Source organism: Pseudorca crassidens, chromosome 3, assembly GCF_039906515.1.
Source record: "Pseudorca crassidens isolate mPseCra1 chromosome 3, mPseCra1.hap1, whole genome shotgun sequence".
Taxonomy (NCBI): Eukaryota; Metazoa; Chordata; class Mammalia; order Artiodactyla; family Delphinidae; genus Pseudorca; species Pseudorca crassidens.
Window position 1 is genome coordinate 167895286 of NC_090298.1, and position 18448 is coordinate 167913733.

Here is an 18448-nt window from a genome sequence, read left to right on the forward strand (position 1 = left end):
AGATACTGAATTTGAGGGCTTTCTGTAACCCCATCCTCACTTTTTAACCAAAGTCGGTGCGCTGGTCTAGGGGAAGAACCCTTCCCCTCCCCACTTTTTGACCACGAACTCCCCAAGAATCGGGCTTCCCAGAGACCCGTTTCTCACCTTTTCATCAAGAATCCTCGCGCTTAGGGCTCCTCGGATACTCCTCCGCTCTCTCCCTGGTAACCCCGTGTTCCCAAGTTTGGGGGATCCTGGATCCGCCAGTCCCTCCACGCCCCTCAGGAAGCGCCTACGCACCTCCGCAGCTCCCCTATTTGGACTGATCGCGAAGCAAGAAAAGTTTCTCCGAAAGGGTTGTGGGTTTGTGGGTTTTTTTTTTTTTTAATTTATTAATTTATTATTTTGTTTAAAGAGCCCAACCTGTGGGCCCAAACTGCTCGGTGGCATTTTCTCCGCGTGTTGTGGGAGTGCGCGGGTGTGTGTGTGTATGTGTGAATCCATCCCCCACGCCTGACCCCCGAAAACACGCCCCCCTCCAAATGCTCTTGATTCCTTTTCTTTTCCCTCTGGGACAAGCCGCGGCGCTCCCTCCAGGCTTCGTCCCTGTTGGTTTTTCTCGCTGCTGCGCTAAGAAAAGTTGCGTTTCCGATCCTAGTGGCTATTTCAAGGGCCCCCGGGGCCCAACTGCCCCTGCCATTCCGGCGGCTGCGGCGGGGGTGGTTCACCGTCCTAATTTTAACCTCCCGGTCGCCCCGCAGGAATGAGGGAGAAGGGCAGGATGTAGTGCACAAGTCCAGGGCTGCCTTTCCGCGGAGACCTCATTCCTGCTTCTGGTGTTTTAATTATGCACCGCCCCTCTCCCCCTCCCCCAACATCCAGTTATTTTCTTGCTTTGTGCATTGAACTGTCGGTGCAGACTGTCATGAGTTTTTCCCCTGTCCAATCAGCTTTATCTCTGCAAATCCAAAATAGCAAACCTGATAGAAGGCTCTCCATGTCAACTAAGACTTCCCCCCAAAATCAAAATAATGACAACGACAACAGAAAACATTAATAACAACAAAAACTTTTTTTTTTGCCTGCATATATTGGCAGCACGTTTTTATCTTGTTGCTTCATAATCTGAAACATTATTTGTTTGCTCATATTGATATAAAGACCCTTACCCTCTGTGCCGGGGAGTACCAGGGGCTGGTCACCTTTCTCCCACTCCAGTTTAAAAACTTGAACTGACTCTAAAATAACCTTAGAAATGGTTACTCACCTACTCTGGCCAGAGAAAAAGAGTGTATGGTACCACCCCACCCCCCAGGAAAGGAATTTAATTTCCTTAATTACTGGTGCTAATTTTGCCAACAGGCTTGGTAGAGTATCCGGGGGGACTTGGTAGTCTTTTTTAAAAAAAGACAGAATTCTAATAATATATGATGGAAAAGATAACTGGTTCCGGGATCCTGTGATGTTCCAACTGATGTGGGTCAGGAATGAATGCAGAAACAGTTTGCCCCTGTGGTAAAAGCAATATGAACTATTTGCCTCTCATCCCAGATAAACCTCTTAGATGCTCAAAAGGGGAGTCCAGGAGGAGAGGGGCAGAATTATTAATGACCCCCAGTAACAGAACAAGTCCTCTGAAATTCAGTTGATATCTGCTTTCTGGGTGCAGGCCACATATCACCTTAATATTCATCTTTAACCGTGTTTATCACTGAAGCACTGCCAGGCTGGAGTTATCCACCAGAAGTGCAGATGCTGGGAAATTGTTTATCTGGCTCTTATTCCTTAGATCTAATTTGTAGTTTCAGATTCGAGTTAAAATTAATTAATATTAATTGATATTTAATTAATTGAACTTTCATTAATAGTATATATAATTGAGTCAACATTTTAAATGTGCTTGTAGGATTTTTATAGTCACAGGTGGTGGTTTTGCTTGTAAAATTCCAGAGCCAGAAGGAACCATATCTTATAGTATATTTGGCTCTTTTTTTTTTTTAACATCTTTATTGGAGTATAATTGCTTTACAATGTGTTAGTTTCTGCTTTATAACAAAGTGAATCAGCTATACATATACATATATCCCCATATCTCTTTCGGCTCTTTTTAACTAATGCATGTTGACCACTTATTGAAATGACGTGCTCCTCTATACACACCTACTTATTTGTAAAATGTGAAACTTTTTTCAAAGCAAGGGAAGTTCTCAGAGAAACTGCCTCCCTTGTCAGGACCCTCACAGAACCCAAGATCAGCAAAGGACTTCTTTTTTTTTTTACATCTTTTTTGGAGTATAATTGCTTTACAATGGTGTGTTAGTTTCTGCTTTATAACAAAGTGAATCAGTTATACATATACATATGTTCCCATATCTCTTCCCTCTTGCGTCTCCCTCCCTCCCACCCTCCCTATCCCACCCCTCTGGGTGGTCACAAAGCACCGAGCTGATCTTCCTGTGCTTTGTGGCTGCTTCCCACTAGCTATCTATTTTACGTTTGGTAGTGTATATATGTCCATGCCACTCTCTCGCTTTGTCACAGCTTACCCTTCCCCCTCCCCATATCCTCGAGTCCATTCTCTAGTAGGTCTGTGTCTTTATTCCTGTCTTACCCCTAGGTTCTTCATGACATTTTTTTTTCTTAAATTCCATATATATGTGTCAGCATACGGTATTTGTCTTTCTCTTTCTGACTTACTTCACTCTGTATGACAGACTCTAGGTCCATCCACCTCATTACAAATAGCTCAATTTTGTTTCTTTTTATGGCTGAGTAATATTCCATTGTATATATGTGCCACATCTTCTTTATCCATTCATCTGATGATGGACACTTAGAGCAAAGGACTTCTTATAGGAAAAGACAAAAGAGAGGGAGAAGCTTAGGAGAGGAAGACCCAGAATTAAGGGGGTGGATGGGATAAAGAGTGGGGTCAGAGAATGGGGGGGCAGAGCCGTGGAGAGCTCACCCCATGGGCTGGCAGGCTGCAGCTGGTGAAGATGGTGATGCTGACAGGCAGCTTAAGGACAAGGGCTTAGTCCCCCAGTCTGCTCCTCTGAAGGCTCCGAGCTCCCTTAGTGAACATCAGCCGGCCCCTGGCTGCTCAGGCCAACACGTTGGAGTCGTCCTCCAGCCCTCTCTCTCTCAAGCCATCAGCAAAAAGGTAGAGACCTAGAATCTGACCACACCTCGTCACCTCCACCACCGCCAGCCCCTGGTCCGAACCACCGGCGCATCTTGCCCAGATGATTCCAGCCTGTTCACCAGGGATCGTAACATGTCCTGTTGCGATCCTCAGATTGGATGAAGGGGTCAGGGGACAAAGGAAAGGAAAAATGCAAGTCCCAGCCCTGGATGCTGCTGATGTGGGCTCTAGGGCCCCACAGAGAAGGGGTTCATGTTTATTAGCTCTGTGACTCCAGGTAAGGTTTGGCATTGGTGAAAGAGAAAATCACTTATATGGTTTTGGTATTAGAAATAATGTTATAGGGAATTCCTTGGCGGTCCAGTGGTTAGGACTCTGCGCTTCCACTGCAGGGGACACAGGTTTGATCCCTGGTCAGGGAACTAAGATCCCGCAAGCTGTGCAGTGCGGCAAAAAGAAAAAAAAAGAGGAAATAATATTATAACTGTTTAGCCCAGGTCCTGGCACAGAATAGGTGTACAACGGAGTAGCTATTATTATTGTTGTTGTTATTTTTATTATTAGAACAAGCAAACAAGCAGTGTGGCCTGCCTGGGGTGATTTTTTAATTTTGGTTTCTTGACCACCAAATGCTGAGGAGACATTCAGTAAATACATCTTGCTCGATTGAGTGGGTGAGCCTTCCACTGTCTGTTTTAAGGTGGGAAATACCCTTCGATTGCACAGAAATTCTCTGGTACAGATATGGCACTCTGTAAGCGTTAAGTGCTGGGCAAAACCAAAAAACACAACCCAAAAAGTGTCTCAAAGTCCCACACCTTGGTTGGGGTATCGGTCCATCTGAAATCACTCCCAAAACATCACACTTCCAGACAGGTTTTGCCAAGCAGCCAGCTCTCCAGGCAGAACCTGCAGATGAGAAAACTTAAAAACTGGTTTTGCCTCTCCATTAGTGCTGGCTCTTAGGTGCCAGTCCTGTCGAAGTCAGGAAATCAGCCTCTTGGAGGTGAGAACAGTCCTGGTCTTCATGCCAGGATTTGACTGGAGCAGACAGCATGGCCTTGCTCCTTGCTACACCTCACTTCTTTTTTCCTGAAGTGCATTCCTATTTTATGATACATAGCTTTTATATGTTTTAAAGTATAGTTTCATGCCCTGGCAACCTCATTTTAAATAGTGGTCAATTCTATGAATTTACAAAAAATACAGTTATCTTCCCAAGCCTATAGACGATACATACAGCAAGTGGATTTCAGATGCTGTGAATCAGATTATACCTCCTATAGTCCATGTTTAAAAATGAAAAAAAAAAATTCTAAAGCCATTAAAAATCTAGAACTTACATGTGATGGCCAATATAGTGATTATTTGTCATTTACTATGTAACAAAGCCCAGATATGCTATATATAGTAAACCTGTTTCTACTAAGATCTCTGCAGTTGAGTGTGTGTGTGTGTGTGTGTGTGTGTGTAAGAACTGGGCTACTCGTGTCCAGGGAAGTTCTTCAGGAGGTGACAGGTGAGCTGAGACTGTCATGATGAGAGGGAGAAGCCCTGTGCTGTTCAGAGGGAAGAGCCTTCCAGGTGGGGCGGGGTGCGGGCAGCAGGTGCAAAGGTTCTGCGGCAGGAGGAGTCAGCTGGGCCTGGTCAGAGCAGAGAAAGGCGGCTGTGTGGCTGATAACTGGTGAGCAAAAGGAGGAGAGGCACAGGGCCCCAGTGGCCATGGGGAGGACTCTGGCTGCTATTCTAAGTATAAATTAAGTTGTTAGGAGATTTCACCTCTGCCTGTAGCTGTCAGAGCCGTGGTGTCCAGTCGTTTGCTGGAAAACCTGCTTTCTGGACCTCTGCCATTTCTTCATCACTCATTCATTCATTCATTCATTCCTTTCTGAGTCAAACACTATTCTATGAGGTTACAGAGACCAAAGACCAACTAGGAGAGTGTGACAGTTTCAGAACGGGGATGGGCTAGAGGTCTCTCTAGGGCATGTGTGTGGCAGGCCGCTCGCCTGGAGGGGGCACAAAAGGTGTCCAAGAGGAGGCGGGCTGGAGCGGAGTCTTGATGTACAAGCAGACTGGTGGGGAGAGCCGTGGCGCGGCTGTATTTTCTGGAAGCTGAGTGCAGGGTACAGGGGAGATCAGGCCAGAGAGGAAAACAGGTGTCGGCACACACAGCCTGTTTTTGGAAGCAAAGTTTCACTAGAACACAGCCACGCTCGTTCACTTCCATACTGTCTCTGGCTGCCCTTTTTTTTTTTTTTTTTTTCGGTACGTGGGCCTCTCACTGTTGTGGCCTCTCCCGTAGCGGAGCACAGGATCTGGACGCACAGGCTCAGCGGCCATGGCTCATGGGCCCAGCCGCTCCGCGGCATGTGGGATCTTCCCGGACCGGGGCACGAACCTGTGTCCCCTGCATCGGCAGGCGGACTCTTAACCACTGCGCCACCAGGGAAGCCCCTGGCTGCCCTTTTGAGGCCACGGTGGGGTTGACTATTTGCGACTGACACAGAACGTGGACTGCGAAGCCTAAAATATTTACTGTCTGGGCTTTTACAGGAAAAGTTTGCCGACCCCTGGCTGGACGAGTGGGACTCGTCTGGTGCTGGGCTGAGAGGTTTGCTGGGGAAGCACTTTGTGATCAGATGGGATTTTGGTAGGTGTAGCAAAAGGTATGGCGTCTGGAGGATGGCAACGGAGAATTAACAGCCGCCGTGGTCCAGGCCCAGGGCGATGGCGACCTGGCCGACTGCACCAGCCAGGGGTGGTGCGTGGGGACAGAGCTGCAGGGTTCTGGGGGCTCTGAGGACCTGGTGACTCTCTTGGGACCAACGGCAGGGATGAGCCCAGGGCGATCCCTGCGTGTCTGATTTTGGGGATCAGGTAGAACAGGCCGCTTCAGTGAGTCAGGGATCCTGGGAGAAGCTAGTGGGGCGGAGACGGGTAATGCGTTCAGGCGTGGGCTTGGCCAGCTTGAGATGCGCGGGGGCCAGCCGAGTGCGGGCAGTTTCCTGCCAGGCTGCTGGATTTCAGGGTCTGGAGACAGCGGGGGACGGTGGGGGGGATGCGTAGTCCAGGCTGAAGGTCAGGATCTGTCAGCACATAATTGGTCATTTCAGTCGTGAAAATGGATGAGCTCACTCAGAGGCGGAGGGTGAGAAGGCCAGAGGTAGAACCATCATATTTCAAGGAGCAGGAAACCAACGAAGAGTCAGAGAAAAGTGGTTTTTTACAAAATGATGGCAAAATATAATAACATAAAATTTACCATTTTAACCAGTGTTAAGCGCACATCTCAGTGGCATTGAGGACATTCACATTGTTGTGCAACCATCCCCACTGGCCATCCCCAGAACTTTCGCATCTTCCCAAACTGAAACTCTGTCCCCATGAAACACTGACTCCCCAGCCCCTCCCCCAGCCCCTGTCCCCATCATCTACTTCCTGTGTCTATGGATGTGACTCCTCTAGGGACCTCCTGTGAGTGGGATCAGACAGTATTCGTCCTTCTGTGTCTGGCTTATTTCACTGATGGTCTCAATTTCATCCATGTTGTAGCAGGTGTCAGAATTCCCTTCCTTTTTAAAGCTGAATAATACTCCGTTGCGTGGATGGACCACATTTGTTTATCCTTTCATCCCTCGATGGATGTGTGGACTGCTTCCACACTTGGCTACTGTGAGTCATGCTGGACAGAGAAGCTTTTGCAGCAATTCTTAGGTGAGGGGGGAACCTGGGAAAGGGCTCTGAGGCGGAGGGGCAAGTAACTCAAGGACGGAGCACCAGGGACAGTGAGGCCTGGTAGAGACCACAGCGAGCATCAGATGGGGACAGTTCCCTGGCGGAAGCGGAAAGGACGCGTCCCCACAGAACGACAGGAGGCTTGGCTCCTGAGCGCCTGTCTCCTCGGAAAACTGTTGAAATCACACTAATGATACAGAAGCCCATTCTGAAGTTGCAGCAACACTTAATTATGCTTATATTTTTAAAAGGCAAACTGTTTATCTTTTCGCAATAGTGCCATGTTTCCAGGATATGTTTCTGTCCAAAAGGTGATCCGTGGGGTAAGGCCAGGGAAGCAATTTCCCGCCAGAATCACCAGCCCACAAAAATCCACCCCATCCAGGGAGAACCCAAAGAAAACACCACCTGGAGCTTTCCCACCTCTCCTGTCCTTCTCAGAACATGTACCGATGGAGGCTGCTTGGAGAAAAAATAAATTCGGAATTCCAGACCCACAGAAAACAGCTTGAAGGATGTGCTTTGATTTTGAAAAGAATTCTTCATTTTCTAGAAGAATTCACCATACTGGGGACCTCTTTATGTTTAGAGCTCTCTAGGGTTTCCATCTTCAGCAAGTATTTGTGGGCCCCAAATGTCAAACATCCGAGTTGCTTAGAATTAGTCGAATACTTAAGTGTGTTCATAGATCGTCACGTGGGGCGTTACAAGGGGAGAAGGTGATAGAGAAATTTTAAATTGTTAGCCACCATTGGCCATTGACATTCAGACTGGAAGTTAAAGCATAAAGTGGGTATAATTCCGGGGCTCATCAATTGTGTACATCATGGTACGGTGATACGGCCAACTCTTAAAATGACAAGCAGGCGTGAATAGAAGGTATTTCTGGAAGCCCTGTAACCACGGAATTCATCACTGGCCTGAGTCCACAGTTGACCGAGCCTTTGTCACCTGGCCTGTGCTCCCTAAGGAGACTCAGCGGGCACCGGAAGAGACTCACCGATGAGCAGTTTTCTAACTGAACAAACCACAGGGTGATGGAGTTAGAGGTGGTGGCCGGGCAGCGCTGTGGGGCCTCACCCAGATTCCGGGTAGGGAGCTCCTCGGGGCGCAGCCTCGCTCCTGTCTCTCTTCTAGCCCCAGTGGCCTGAGGAGCTCAGCCTTCCTCTCCTGTTCTAGAAGCAGGATTTCTCCAGCCTCTAGCTCTGCAGCGCCAGCACACTCAGAATCACTCCCAGATCCTGCGTGGGCCTGTGTGCCTTTGGCTCACGACGCTCACTTACCTCTTCATCTCCTCCCGGTCCACCCCGCCGTGGCTCTCCTGGGCTATGTCAGGGGGAGAGGATGGGCACATTCTCTCTGCTTTTTGTAGCCAAATCGATGGGCAGGCCCCTCCCCTTCGTTGTAACCACGCCGTACTAGCTCGGCATTCAAGGCTCGTCTCGGACCAGCCCCATCTCCCTTTTCATTGCCTGTCTTTCACGACTTCTCCAAATGGACTTGCCATGCCTTAAACAGGTCTTCTACTCGGGTCTCCCCTCACTCTGCAATGTCATTTCTACTGACGAAAAATCTTAGGTCTTCTCCGATGCTCTTTCGCCAGGGACCCTTGAGATGACAATTGGTGAGCTAAGTGGGGAAACAGCAAACTAGGCCAGGTTTCTCCAGCACATCGCCATTGACTTTGGGGCCTGATCGTTCTTGGTGGGAGGGCGGGGAGGCCGTCCTGGGCCTCGTAGGAGGTTGAACACAGCATCCCAGGCCTCCACCTGCCAGGAGCGCCCACCCCTTGGCCAATGTCCCCTGGGGGGCAGAATCACCCCCTAGTTAGGGAGCCCAGGATTGATCAGCCAGAAGTGCCAGGGCACATAGAGTTCACATCCCAAGACGACATGGACGTGCCGTAGTGGTTTGCGTGTCTCATTTCCTGTTCTCGGCTGTGAGCTCCTGGGGGACAGGGACAGCTGTCCCTGCCTCACTTCCCGCAGAGCTTTGTACTTCACACGTGAGTGAATCAAACACTTGAGTCCAGAGACCTCTTTAGAGGGTGAGGCCTACATGGAGTAACAAAGCAAAAATCACAAACCCCTTGTCCGATGTCTGCTAGCCGTCAAAACTCCATGTTTTTGATTCAGCTTAGGATACATTCTAGCCCTTTCAATACGTAGTTTTCCTTTACCAAATCCCCAGAGAAATTTTAATCAAAGACCCAGGCTGTTAACGGCCTCCCCTTTTGGCCCAGCCAAAATTGCAAGTCAAGATCTTCCAGAAAGCAGGGATCTTCCTGGGCACATGGAGTCTTACCACGCAACTACTGCCAGGTCCCAGAGCCAGGAGACCTGTACGCGGTGGACAGTGTTAAATGCCTAATTCTGTGCCAAGCCGGTTGCAACGGCTCAATTCATATTTGCTTGCTTTGGGACTTTTCAGAGATTCCACTCTGTTAAAAAGGCGATTTGAAACAAACGTACTTATGTCTGTTAGATTTATTTCATCCACAAAACGTGACACTCAGAGTTTGTGGCCTGAACGAATTCTCCTTTCTGCAGAGTGATAGGGCCACTTGTCACTGTTTGGAACCAGCTTTTGCAGCGGCTCTGGCCATTTGCGAAGGGTACCGTGTGCCAATAAAACTTCACTTACAGGCACTGAAATGTGAATTTCATGTCATTTTCATGTGTTACACACACACACACACACACACACACACACACACAAAATATATATATTATTTTATTTTATTTTTTGCTGTACGTGGCCCTCTCACTGTTGTGGCCTCTCCCGTTGCGGAGCACAGGCTCTGGACACGCAGGCTCAGCGGCCATGGCTCACGGGCCCAGCCGCTCCGCAGCATGTGGGATCATCCCGGACCAGGGCACGAACCCGTGTCCCCTGCATCGGCAGGCGGACTCTCAACCACTGCGCCACCAGGGAAGCCCCTGTTACAAAATATTTTGACTCTGATTTTTTTTCAACCATTAAAAAATGTAAAAATCATTCTTAGTTTGTGGACCGTACAAAACCAGGCAGCAGACTGGGCCGGACTTGGCCGCGCGCGTGGCCCGTGGTTTGCTGACCTCTGTCCTGTGATAGAGAATGGAGTCCAGGAGCGTTCACAGCCTGTTTTGCCAGAGAACCCCCGGTCCACAGCCTCTGCTTCTCCCGCCTCCCCACCCGCATGACACACACACCTTCCTGTGCACGGCGCCTGCTCTTGAACTGGCCCCCACCTCCCTGTCTACCCCCGACCCATGGGATGGTCCTGCTTGTCCCACAGCATCCAGGATGGGACCTTCCCAGGTTCCCCGCCCCAGGATTTATGGTCCCAAGTTCCACCTGGAGTCCACACCTGTCACCTTTGCCACAGAAGGAGTTCTTTGTGTGTCTCCTTTTCTCTCTCACGCAGGGCAAGACCCCTGAGGACAGACCAGGTCTGTCTCTGTAGGGCACCAATTAGAGTAATTATTTGTTGAATTGACTCAAGTTCTTACTAGATCAAGATCTGACCGAGCTCTAAAATCATTTCGCTTACTCTCTAGTAAAATAGGGTCTCGTGAGAGATTTGCAGTTTTCCAGTTGGGTGGTTTATTCTAGGAGTCCCCTGAATCACGATTGTCCAGCAGAGACATAATGCGAGCTGCAAGTGTCATTTAAAATTTTCTAGTAGCCACGTGCTAAAAAGTAAAAACAGGTGAAATTTTGAACAGTATATTTTATTTAATCCAGTATCTCCAAAATATTGTTGTTTTTTTAACACGGCATCTATATGAAACAGTTTTTATTGAGGTAGTTCACGTCCTTCTTGGCGTGCAAAGTCTCTGAAATCCAGTGTGTAGTTTACACCCGCGGCGCGTCTGGGTTCGGACGGGCCACGTTTCACGAGCTCAGTATTGGGCACTGTGGGTAAAAGTGTTAAAATGAGGGCAGGCATCGCCTTTAGGTCATCCCTACTCTTTTTAATTTTTAAAAAAATTTTAGGGCTTCTCTCGTGGTGCAGTGGTTGAGAGTCCGCCTGCCGATGCAGGGGACACGGGTTCGTGCCCCGGTCCGGGAAGATCCCACATGCCGCGGAGCGGCTGGGCCCGTGAGCCATGGCCGCTGAGCCTGCGTGTCCGGAGCCTGTGCTCCGCAACGAGAGAGGCCACAACAGTGAGAGGCCTGCGTACCACAAAAAAAAAAAAAAAAAAAAAAAATTTTTATACATCTTTATTGGAGTATAATTGCTTTACAATGGTGTGTTAGTTTCTGCTGTACAACAAAGTGAATCAGCCATATGTATACATATATCCCCATATCCCCTCCCTGTTGCGTCTCCCTCCCACCCTCCCTATCCCACCCCTCTAGGTGGTCACAAAGCATGGAGCTGATCTCCCTGTGCTATGCGGCTGCTTCCCACTAGCTATCTGTTTCACATGTGGTAGTGTATATATGTCCATGCGACTCTCTCACTTCGTCCCAGCTTACCCTTCCCCCTCCCTGTGTCCTCAAGTCCATTCTGTGCGTCTGCGTCTTTATTCCTGCCCTGCCCCTAGGGTCATCAGTACCATTTTGTTTTTAGATTCCATATATATGTGTTAGCATAACGTATTTGTTTTTCTCTTTCTGACTGACTTCACTGTAAGACAGACTCTAGGTCCATCCACCTCACTACAGATACCTCAGTTTTGCTTCTTTTTATGGCTGATCCCTACTCTTTTTAAAAGGCGACCACTATTTGAGCTCTTTACTGTGTTCAGTACTTCCTAGCCTCACAGTTTGAGGTCACTCAAAGGTCTGAGTAGCACAGGTCCTCCTGCCTCAGATGTTTGGCCTTTTCTAAAGTGATCATGACTGGACTTTGCAAACAAAACAGGTGTCCACTCTGGACCACTGGGCAGTTTGATCCCACAGTTCCCTGGGGACCATTTGGGGACTTTGAGATCCTTATGGGCAGTGCCCGGAAGTCTGCTTACTGCCTCTTTTCAATTAGGGAAGTCATATTTTTTCACTGTAGAAAAAGTTCAACTAGCACAAAAAAATAAAAAGGGAAAAGAGAGCCTCTGGCTTCCTCCTCTTCTTTCCTCCTGCCCCTTCCACCGCTGATAAAGTTCAGCGTGGATCCTTTGAGATATTTTGTGTGCAGATGAAACATCCTCACTGATACTTTCTTATTTTTTAATTGAAATGTAATTCACATATCATAAAGTTCACCCCTTTGTAAAGTGTACATTCCGTGGTTTTTAGTATAGTCACAAGGTCATGCAACCGTCACCACTATCTAGTTCCAGAACATTCCATCGCCCCAAAAAGAAACCCCGTCCCCGTTAGCAGTCACCCCCATGGCCCTCCCCAGCCCCTGGCAACCACGAATCCACTCTGTCTCTGTGGATTTGCCTGTTCTGGACGTTTCATATAAATGGAATCACTCACTCTGGCCTTTTGTGACTGGCTTCTTTTATTTAGTGTAATGTTTTCAAGGTTCATCCACGTTGTAGCATGTGTCAGTGCTTCATTCCTTTCACGTAGGCAAAAAAAGTGGATCATATTATTACCACTTTTCTGCAAAGTGCTCTTTTCATCTATTATTTAGTCTGTACCTTTCCTTATCACTCTGTGCGTCTGCTGCATCTTTCTACATTGCCTGAGATTCCTCTGTATGGATGTGTCCCGAGGTATTTAATTAGCTCCTTATTAAGGGCATTTCAGCGTGCCAGTCCTTTACCCTTAACTCCTCGTCCCATTCATAGAACAGCAGGTTACAGACCTTTGGACAATCAGGTGAACACGTGTGTCCTCCCCCGCCCCCGCCCCAGGAAAATGCACGATGACCGCGTCCACTGTATTCTGCCTCTGATTTTGGAGGTTCCGGAGCGCCTCACCCCCTCTCCCTGGACCAGCCCCTGTCAATTCTGCCCCACCCGTTTCACAGCCCACGTGTGGCTGACTCAGCCCCAGTCCGTCACCACAAGCTGGACCCAGGGCTGCGGGTGCCTCAGGGGGAGGCCCAGCCGCTCAGCCGGTTTGTGCTGACACAAGTTCACGCTTGTTGCCTTGACTCTGAGCTGAGGCCTGCATGGCAACGGCATTTTCCCACCCCTTCCAGTTCCCTGTTGGTACGTGGTTTTCAACTGCTACCTTGATGCTCCATCAAAGCATACACTGGCTGTGGTCCCAGCAGAAGACCTGTCCCTCGGGGTCATCGCCCTCCAGTGCCGGCCAGGGGACCTGCTCCTGCTGCAGTGTATCCTCTTGAGCAGGGACCCCCTCACGCAGCCTCTAGATCCTGCTCTCCAGCCTCTGCCTCTCCATGTCGTTGACTTCTCATTACTGTGCAGACTCTCCCTTTAACTCTACACAAACAATGTAAAACGAGAATTCCGACCAGGCAGAATAAAGTTATCCATCCCTAACCGAGGCGTTCCCCCCACTTTAAATTTAGTGGATCATATTGTTCTTTTTAACATCCATGAAGACTTCTGAGACACTAACCTAATTTGGTTTTCCTTTATTAGTGTTTCATGAATATGGAATCTTCTCGAAACTGCCTGCTCCTTTATCCTCCAGTGGTGAGGTTCACTTGCGTGGGGCGGGCAGGAAGTCTTCACTTCTCTCAACTCCCCAACTGGGACATATTCTCCTTTCAGTTTCCTGATGGTGAGAAGCCTGCCCCTGGCTGTTCACTCCTCAGTCCTTTCCCAAAATCAATTCTGTTTACGGGACACGTCTGACCAAACATTGTGGCATTTTTAAAACAGGCTTTCTTACACCTTCCCGCACGTCACTGAGGTTTTCAAACAGAAGGTCTCTTTGGGATAGCGTGTGAGGAGTATTTTTGTTGGTTAACCAAGTTTACTTCTGAAAACGTTATATAAAGAATTCCGACCTGGTCAGTTCTCAGGCCTAACCTCTCATTGTTTGGAGCAGTGCCGCGTTTCACTTCTTCTCAGGTAAGGAATATAGGAACGAGTTTAGCTTACGGAGCATCTGTTTTGCTTCTTGCCTGGCATCTGCCCACACTTGCTGGGTCATTTTCTTTTAACTGAGATAAAATTCACATAACATAAAATTCATTTTAAGGTACAATTCAGTGATTTTTAGGATAGTCACCATGTTGTGTAACCTTCATCACTGTCTAATTCTAGAACTTTTTCACCGCCCCCAAAACAAACCCTTTGCCCATTACCAGCCCCTCCCCGTTCCCCCTCCCCTCAACCCCTGGCCACTGCTAATCTACTTCCTGTCTCAGTGGATTTGCCTGTACTGGACGTTTCCTAAAATGGCATCATATAATCCGTGGCCCTTTGCGACAGGCTTCTTCCACTGAGCATCATGTGTTGAAGCTCACGGACGTTGTAGCGAGTGTCAGTGCTTCCTTCCCTTTTGTGGCTGAATAATATTCCATTGTATGCGTGGACCACAATTTGTTTATCCGTTCGTACACTGATGGACATTTGGGTTGTTTCTACTTTTTGGCTGTTACATTTAATGCTGCTATGAATGTTTGTGGACAAGTTTTTGTGTGAACATAGATTTCTGTTTCTCCTGGGTGCATACCTAGGAGTGGAGTTGCTGGGTCAAATGGTGACCAGCTTCTGGAGGAGTTGCCAAAAGTTCTCCATGGCAGCCGCTCCGTTTTCCATTCCTACCAGCAGTGTAGGAGGGCTCCAATTTCTCCACATCTTCTTTTCCACTGTTTTCATTATAGCCAACCTAGTAGTTGTGAAACAGTATCTTGTTGTGGTTTTTAATTTCATTTTCCAAATGACTAATGATGTTTGAGCATCTTTTCATTGCCCACTTCTATATCTCCTTTGGAAAAATGTCTATTCAAAGGTGTCATCTTTTACGGTTTTCTTGCATCCACAAATTTCTCTTCCTTTGTGGAATACCCAAAGACCCTGAATCATAAAGATGGGGGGGGGGGCGTGCACCAGAGCTACGTGGTGGGAGGGGTAGAGGGGAGGGAGGGTCAGAAGCCACAGGACATGAGGGCTGTCCCCGCTCTCCCTCATGACACGTCTCCAGCTCTGGCTGTGGGCATGTCCTTTTCAGAGACTTCCCAACATCCTGCTTCCTCCGCTCAATGAGGGAGACTGGACGGGCTTGAGGGTGATCACCCTCGGAGTGTCCTTGACCATCTGGACACTGATTTGGCATTTGACACCTGTCTTTTTATTTATCCAGAATTGTTTTAGCCTCTCTTAGAGACAAGAATGACTTCTTCTATTTTGAAGTGGTTGAAAAAAACCAACAAAAGGATAATATTTTGGAACACATGAAATTCACATTTCAGGGGCCATAAATGAAGTTTTTTTGGCACGCTCATCCATGTATCGTCTGTGACAGTTTTCACCCTACGTTAGAGGGGCTGAGTAGTCTCAACAGAGAGCATCTAACCCTAAAATAGTTACTGTTGGGCCCTTTACAGAAAAAGTTAACCAGGGGCTGGTCTCACTCACAGTACTGGCTGTACTTGGCCAGCACTGGGTACAACATCGTGCGTGTATGAACACGGTGCTGCTTTGGAGGTGTGTGAACGCTTAGACTTGCCAGCAGCGTTTAACATTATTTTTCACTTCCTTTAAGGCGAAGGGGATAATATTTACTGTATTATCTCTTCCTGTTTGCTGTAATTAAAAAGAATCTTGGGGGCTTCCCTGGTGGGGCAGTGGTTAAGAATCCGCCTGCCAATGCAGGGGACGCAGGTTCAAGCCCTGGTCCGGGAAGATCCCACACGCCCTGGAGCAGCTAAGCCCGTGTGCTACAACTACTGAGCCTGTGCTGTAGAGCCTGCGAGCCACAACTACTGAAGCCCGCACGCCTAGAGCTCATGCTCTGCAATAAGAGAAACCACTGCAATGAGAAGCCGCCTCGCAGCAACGAAGACCCAACACAGCCAAGAATAAAATAAATAAATTTATTTAAAAACAGAAAAAAGAGTCTTGGTCTGGCTACATCCATCCTGCAGGCTGCATCCCCTTTCCTCCTTGTGTCTGTGAGGTGACGCTTTCCCCAGTCCCCAGCATCCTGGCCTTTCTCTCCGGGCAGCCTCCCTGTCTTCCAGGCCCTGGAGAGCCAGGCCGAGGTTTAGACCAACACTCAGGGTGGGCAGGTCCTCTGCCGTCAGGAAGCTTCGGTTCCTCTTCCTTCAGGTCTCCCACTTGCTGACACTCGGCCCCGATGGCTGTCACCCAAGGACTGGTCCCTCTCAGAGGGTCGCACCAGCTCTGGAATTTGGGGTGCAAATCATGGGGCCTAGGAGTGGTTTCTGAAATGAATTACTGCTTATGTGGGAGACCCAGCATCTAAAACTGTTGCCTTTATGTTGGAACACACTCGAAGCAGTGACACGTAAGAAGTCAAAATGTGGAATGGCCAATCCAAAAAAAAAAATCATTGTTTAGAGACCAAAAAGCTAACTATTTGCGCATTTCAGCCCCTTCATGTAAAGCTAAAATCCCATTTTTGATGAATCCTGCATGACTTTGAAATCGTTTGTTGTAGCTGGAATCGCTGCTAGACCCCAAGGAGGAACTGGCTTCTCTGGGGTAAGAACGTAAGCGGAGTCACCTTGATGATCTGGCCGCGGGGCTGGTCAGTGCCGTCAGCTGCCTAAGATGGCAAATCGCGTATGTTTCTTTGGCTTGATTGGGGTGGATACAATTACAAAAAACAAAACACGATTTCGCTCTTCCCTTTATTTCCCACTGGCAGTGGTTTCTCTTTTAGGTTTCCTCAAGTCGGTGGCATTTCTGGGCTTGGCGGTCTGTGGGTTAATTATCACCAAGGTAGTCGTTGACGGGATAGCTAATCATCAGCAGAGTCCCCTCCTGGACTGTTCGAATCCCTAAATACGGATGGTGGCAAAGAAGACTAGCCGCCTCCTGACGGTGGCTTCCTGCTAGAGATGGGGCGGGCGGCTCACTCCCCTCCTGTGACCAGCTCTGCTGGCCCCACGTCGGGGTCCTCTGCAGATATTCCACGCCCTCCTCCAGGATGTAGATTCATTCTGTCACTTTCTTCTAAAGACCGCTCACCTGCCTGCATTATACAAGGCTTGTCTAACTGGAGTCCTCGAATCTGTGAACTGAAGTTAAAAAAAAAAAAAAAGACATACAGCCCAGTGGTTCTTAACCATTATTCAGTCCAGACCTCTTTCAGTCTGCTGAAAGTGGGTCATTTCTCCCCAGAAGAACAGGCATAGACACATGCGCTCCCATTTGAATTTCATGGTCAATTTCAAGTTCACAGACTCCCCTCAAGTGCAACCGCTGGTGAATCCTCAGACCCAGTTACAGGATCCTGCTGTAGCCGTTTGAATAGGCATATTGCAGAGTTTAAACCACTTCGCAAGTATTCTCTAGGTTTTGAAAAATAGGAGGACAAAAATTAGGTCCAAATCGAACACTTTATAGTAAACAGAAAAGGCAGGGGTGTTCCTGTGGTGTTTGTTTCTCTGCACATTGTGCATCAGCCCCACCCAGATTCTGTACTGGGGGACTTCCCTGGCTGTCCAGTGGTTAGGAATCCACGCTTTCACTGCCGAGAGCACGGGTTCGATCCCTGGTCCGGGAACTAAGATCCCAAAAGCTGCGTGGCGCAGCCCAAAGGAAAAAAGAAATATTCCGTATGGGAAGAATAGGAAGGAAATCCCCACTGAAAGCAGGAATAAGAGGTTTGCCCAGACATATCCATTAATATTGAAGAGGAAAAGCAGATTCGTCTAATTTATGTCAGCTTCTTTTACAAATTCACTTTTATGGTGCACTTTCTGGCAAGATGAGACCCTCATGTGTTGTCACTTAGCTTTAATTACTGGGTTATAAAAATTTACTGCAAGCAGGGTGCCAAGACCATTCAATGGGGAAAGGGCAGGCTTTTCAACAAATGATGTCCACGTGCAAAAGAATGAAGTCGGACACTTCTCTGTCTTACACCAGGTACAGAGATTAACTCAAAATGAGTCAAAGATGTAAATGTAAGAGTTAAAACTATAAAACTCTTAGAAGAAAACATAGGGGGAAAATTTTTTTTAATTAATTTATTTATTTTTGGTTGCATTGGGTCTTTGTTGCTGCGCGTGCACGGGCTTTCTCTAGATGCGCAAGCGGGGGCTACTCTTCATTGCAGTGCGCGGGCTTCTCACTGCGGTGGCTTCTCTTGTTGCGGAGCACGGGCTCTAGGCGCACAGGCTTCACTAGTTGTGGCACGTGGGATCGGTAGTTGTGGCTCGCGGGCTCTAGAGTGCGGGCTCAGTAGTTGTGGCGTGAGGCCCTTAGTTGCTCTGCGGCATGTGGGATCTTCCCGGACAAGGGCTCGAAGCTGTGTCCCCTGCGTTGGCAGGCAGATTCTAAACCACTGAGCCACCAGAGAAGCCCAGGGGGAAATCTTCATGACATTGGATTTGGCAGTGATTCCTTGGACGTGACACCAAAGGCAGAGGCAACCAAAGAAAAAAAAATAGATAAATGGGACATCATGAGAATTTTAAACTTTTGTACTTCAAAGGACATGATCAGAGTGAAAAGGCAATCTGTGGAACGGGAAAAAATGTTTGCAAATCATATATCTGATAAGGGGTTAAAATCCAGAACTAAGGGGTTA

General features: G+C 48.1%; 2 protein-coding genes across 3 annotated transcripts in view; one reads left to right on the plus strand and one right to left on the minus strand.

Annotated features, from left to right (window-relative positions):
- ACSBG2 (acyl-CoA synthetase bubblegum family member 2) overlaps positions 1-790 on the minus strand; it is a 69825-nt gene extending 69035 nt beyond the window's left edge. Inside the window, exon 1 of the mRNA XM_067734055.1 lies at positions 148-790. Coding sequence (XP_067590156.1) covers positions 148-155 — 8 coding nt within the window. The 5' untranslated portion in view covers positions 156-790. The remainder of the gene's footprint in view (positions 1-147) is intronic.
- RFX2 (regulatory factor X2) overlaps positions 1-18448 on the plus strand; it is a 99804-nt gene that overhangs the window by 902 nt on the left and 80454 nt on the right. The gene's annotated exons all lie outside the window — the stretch shown is intronic.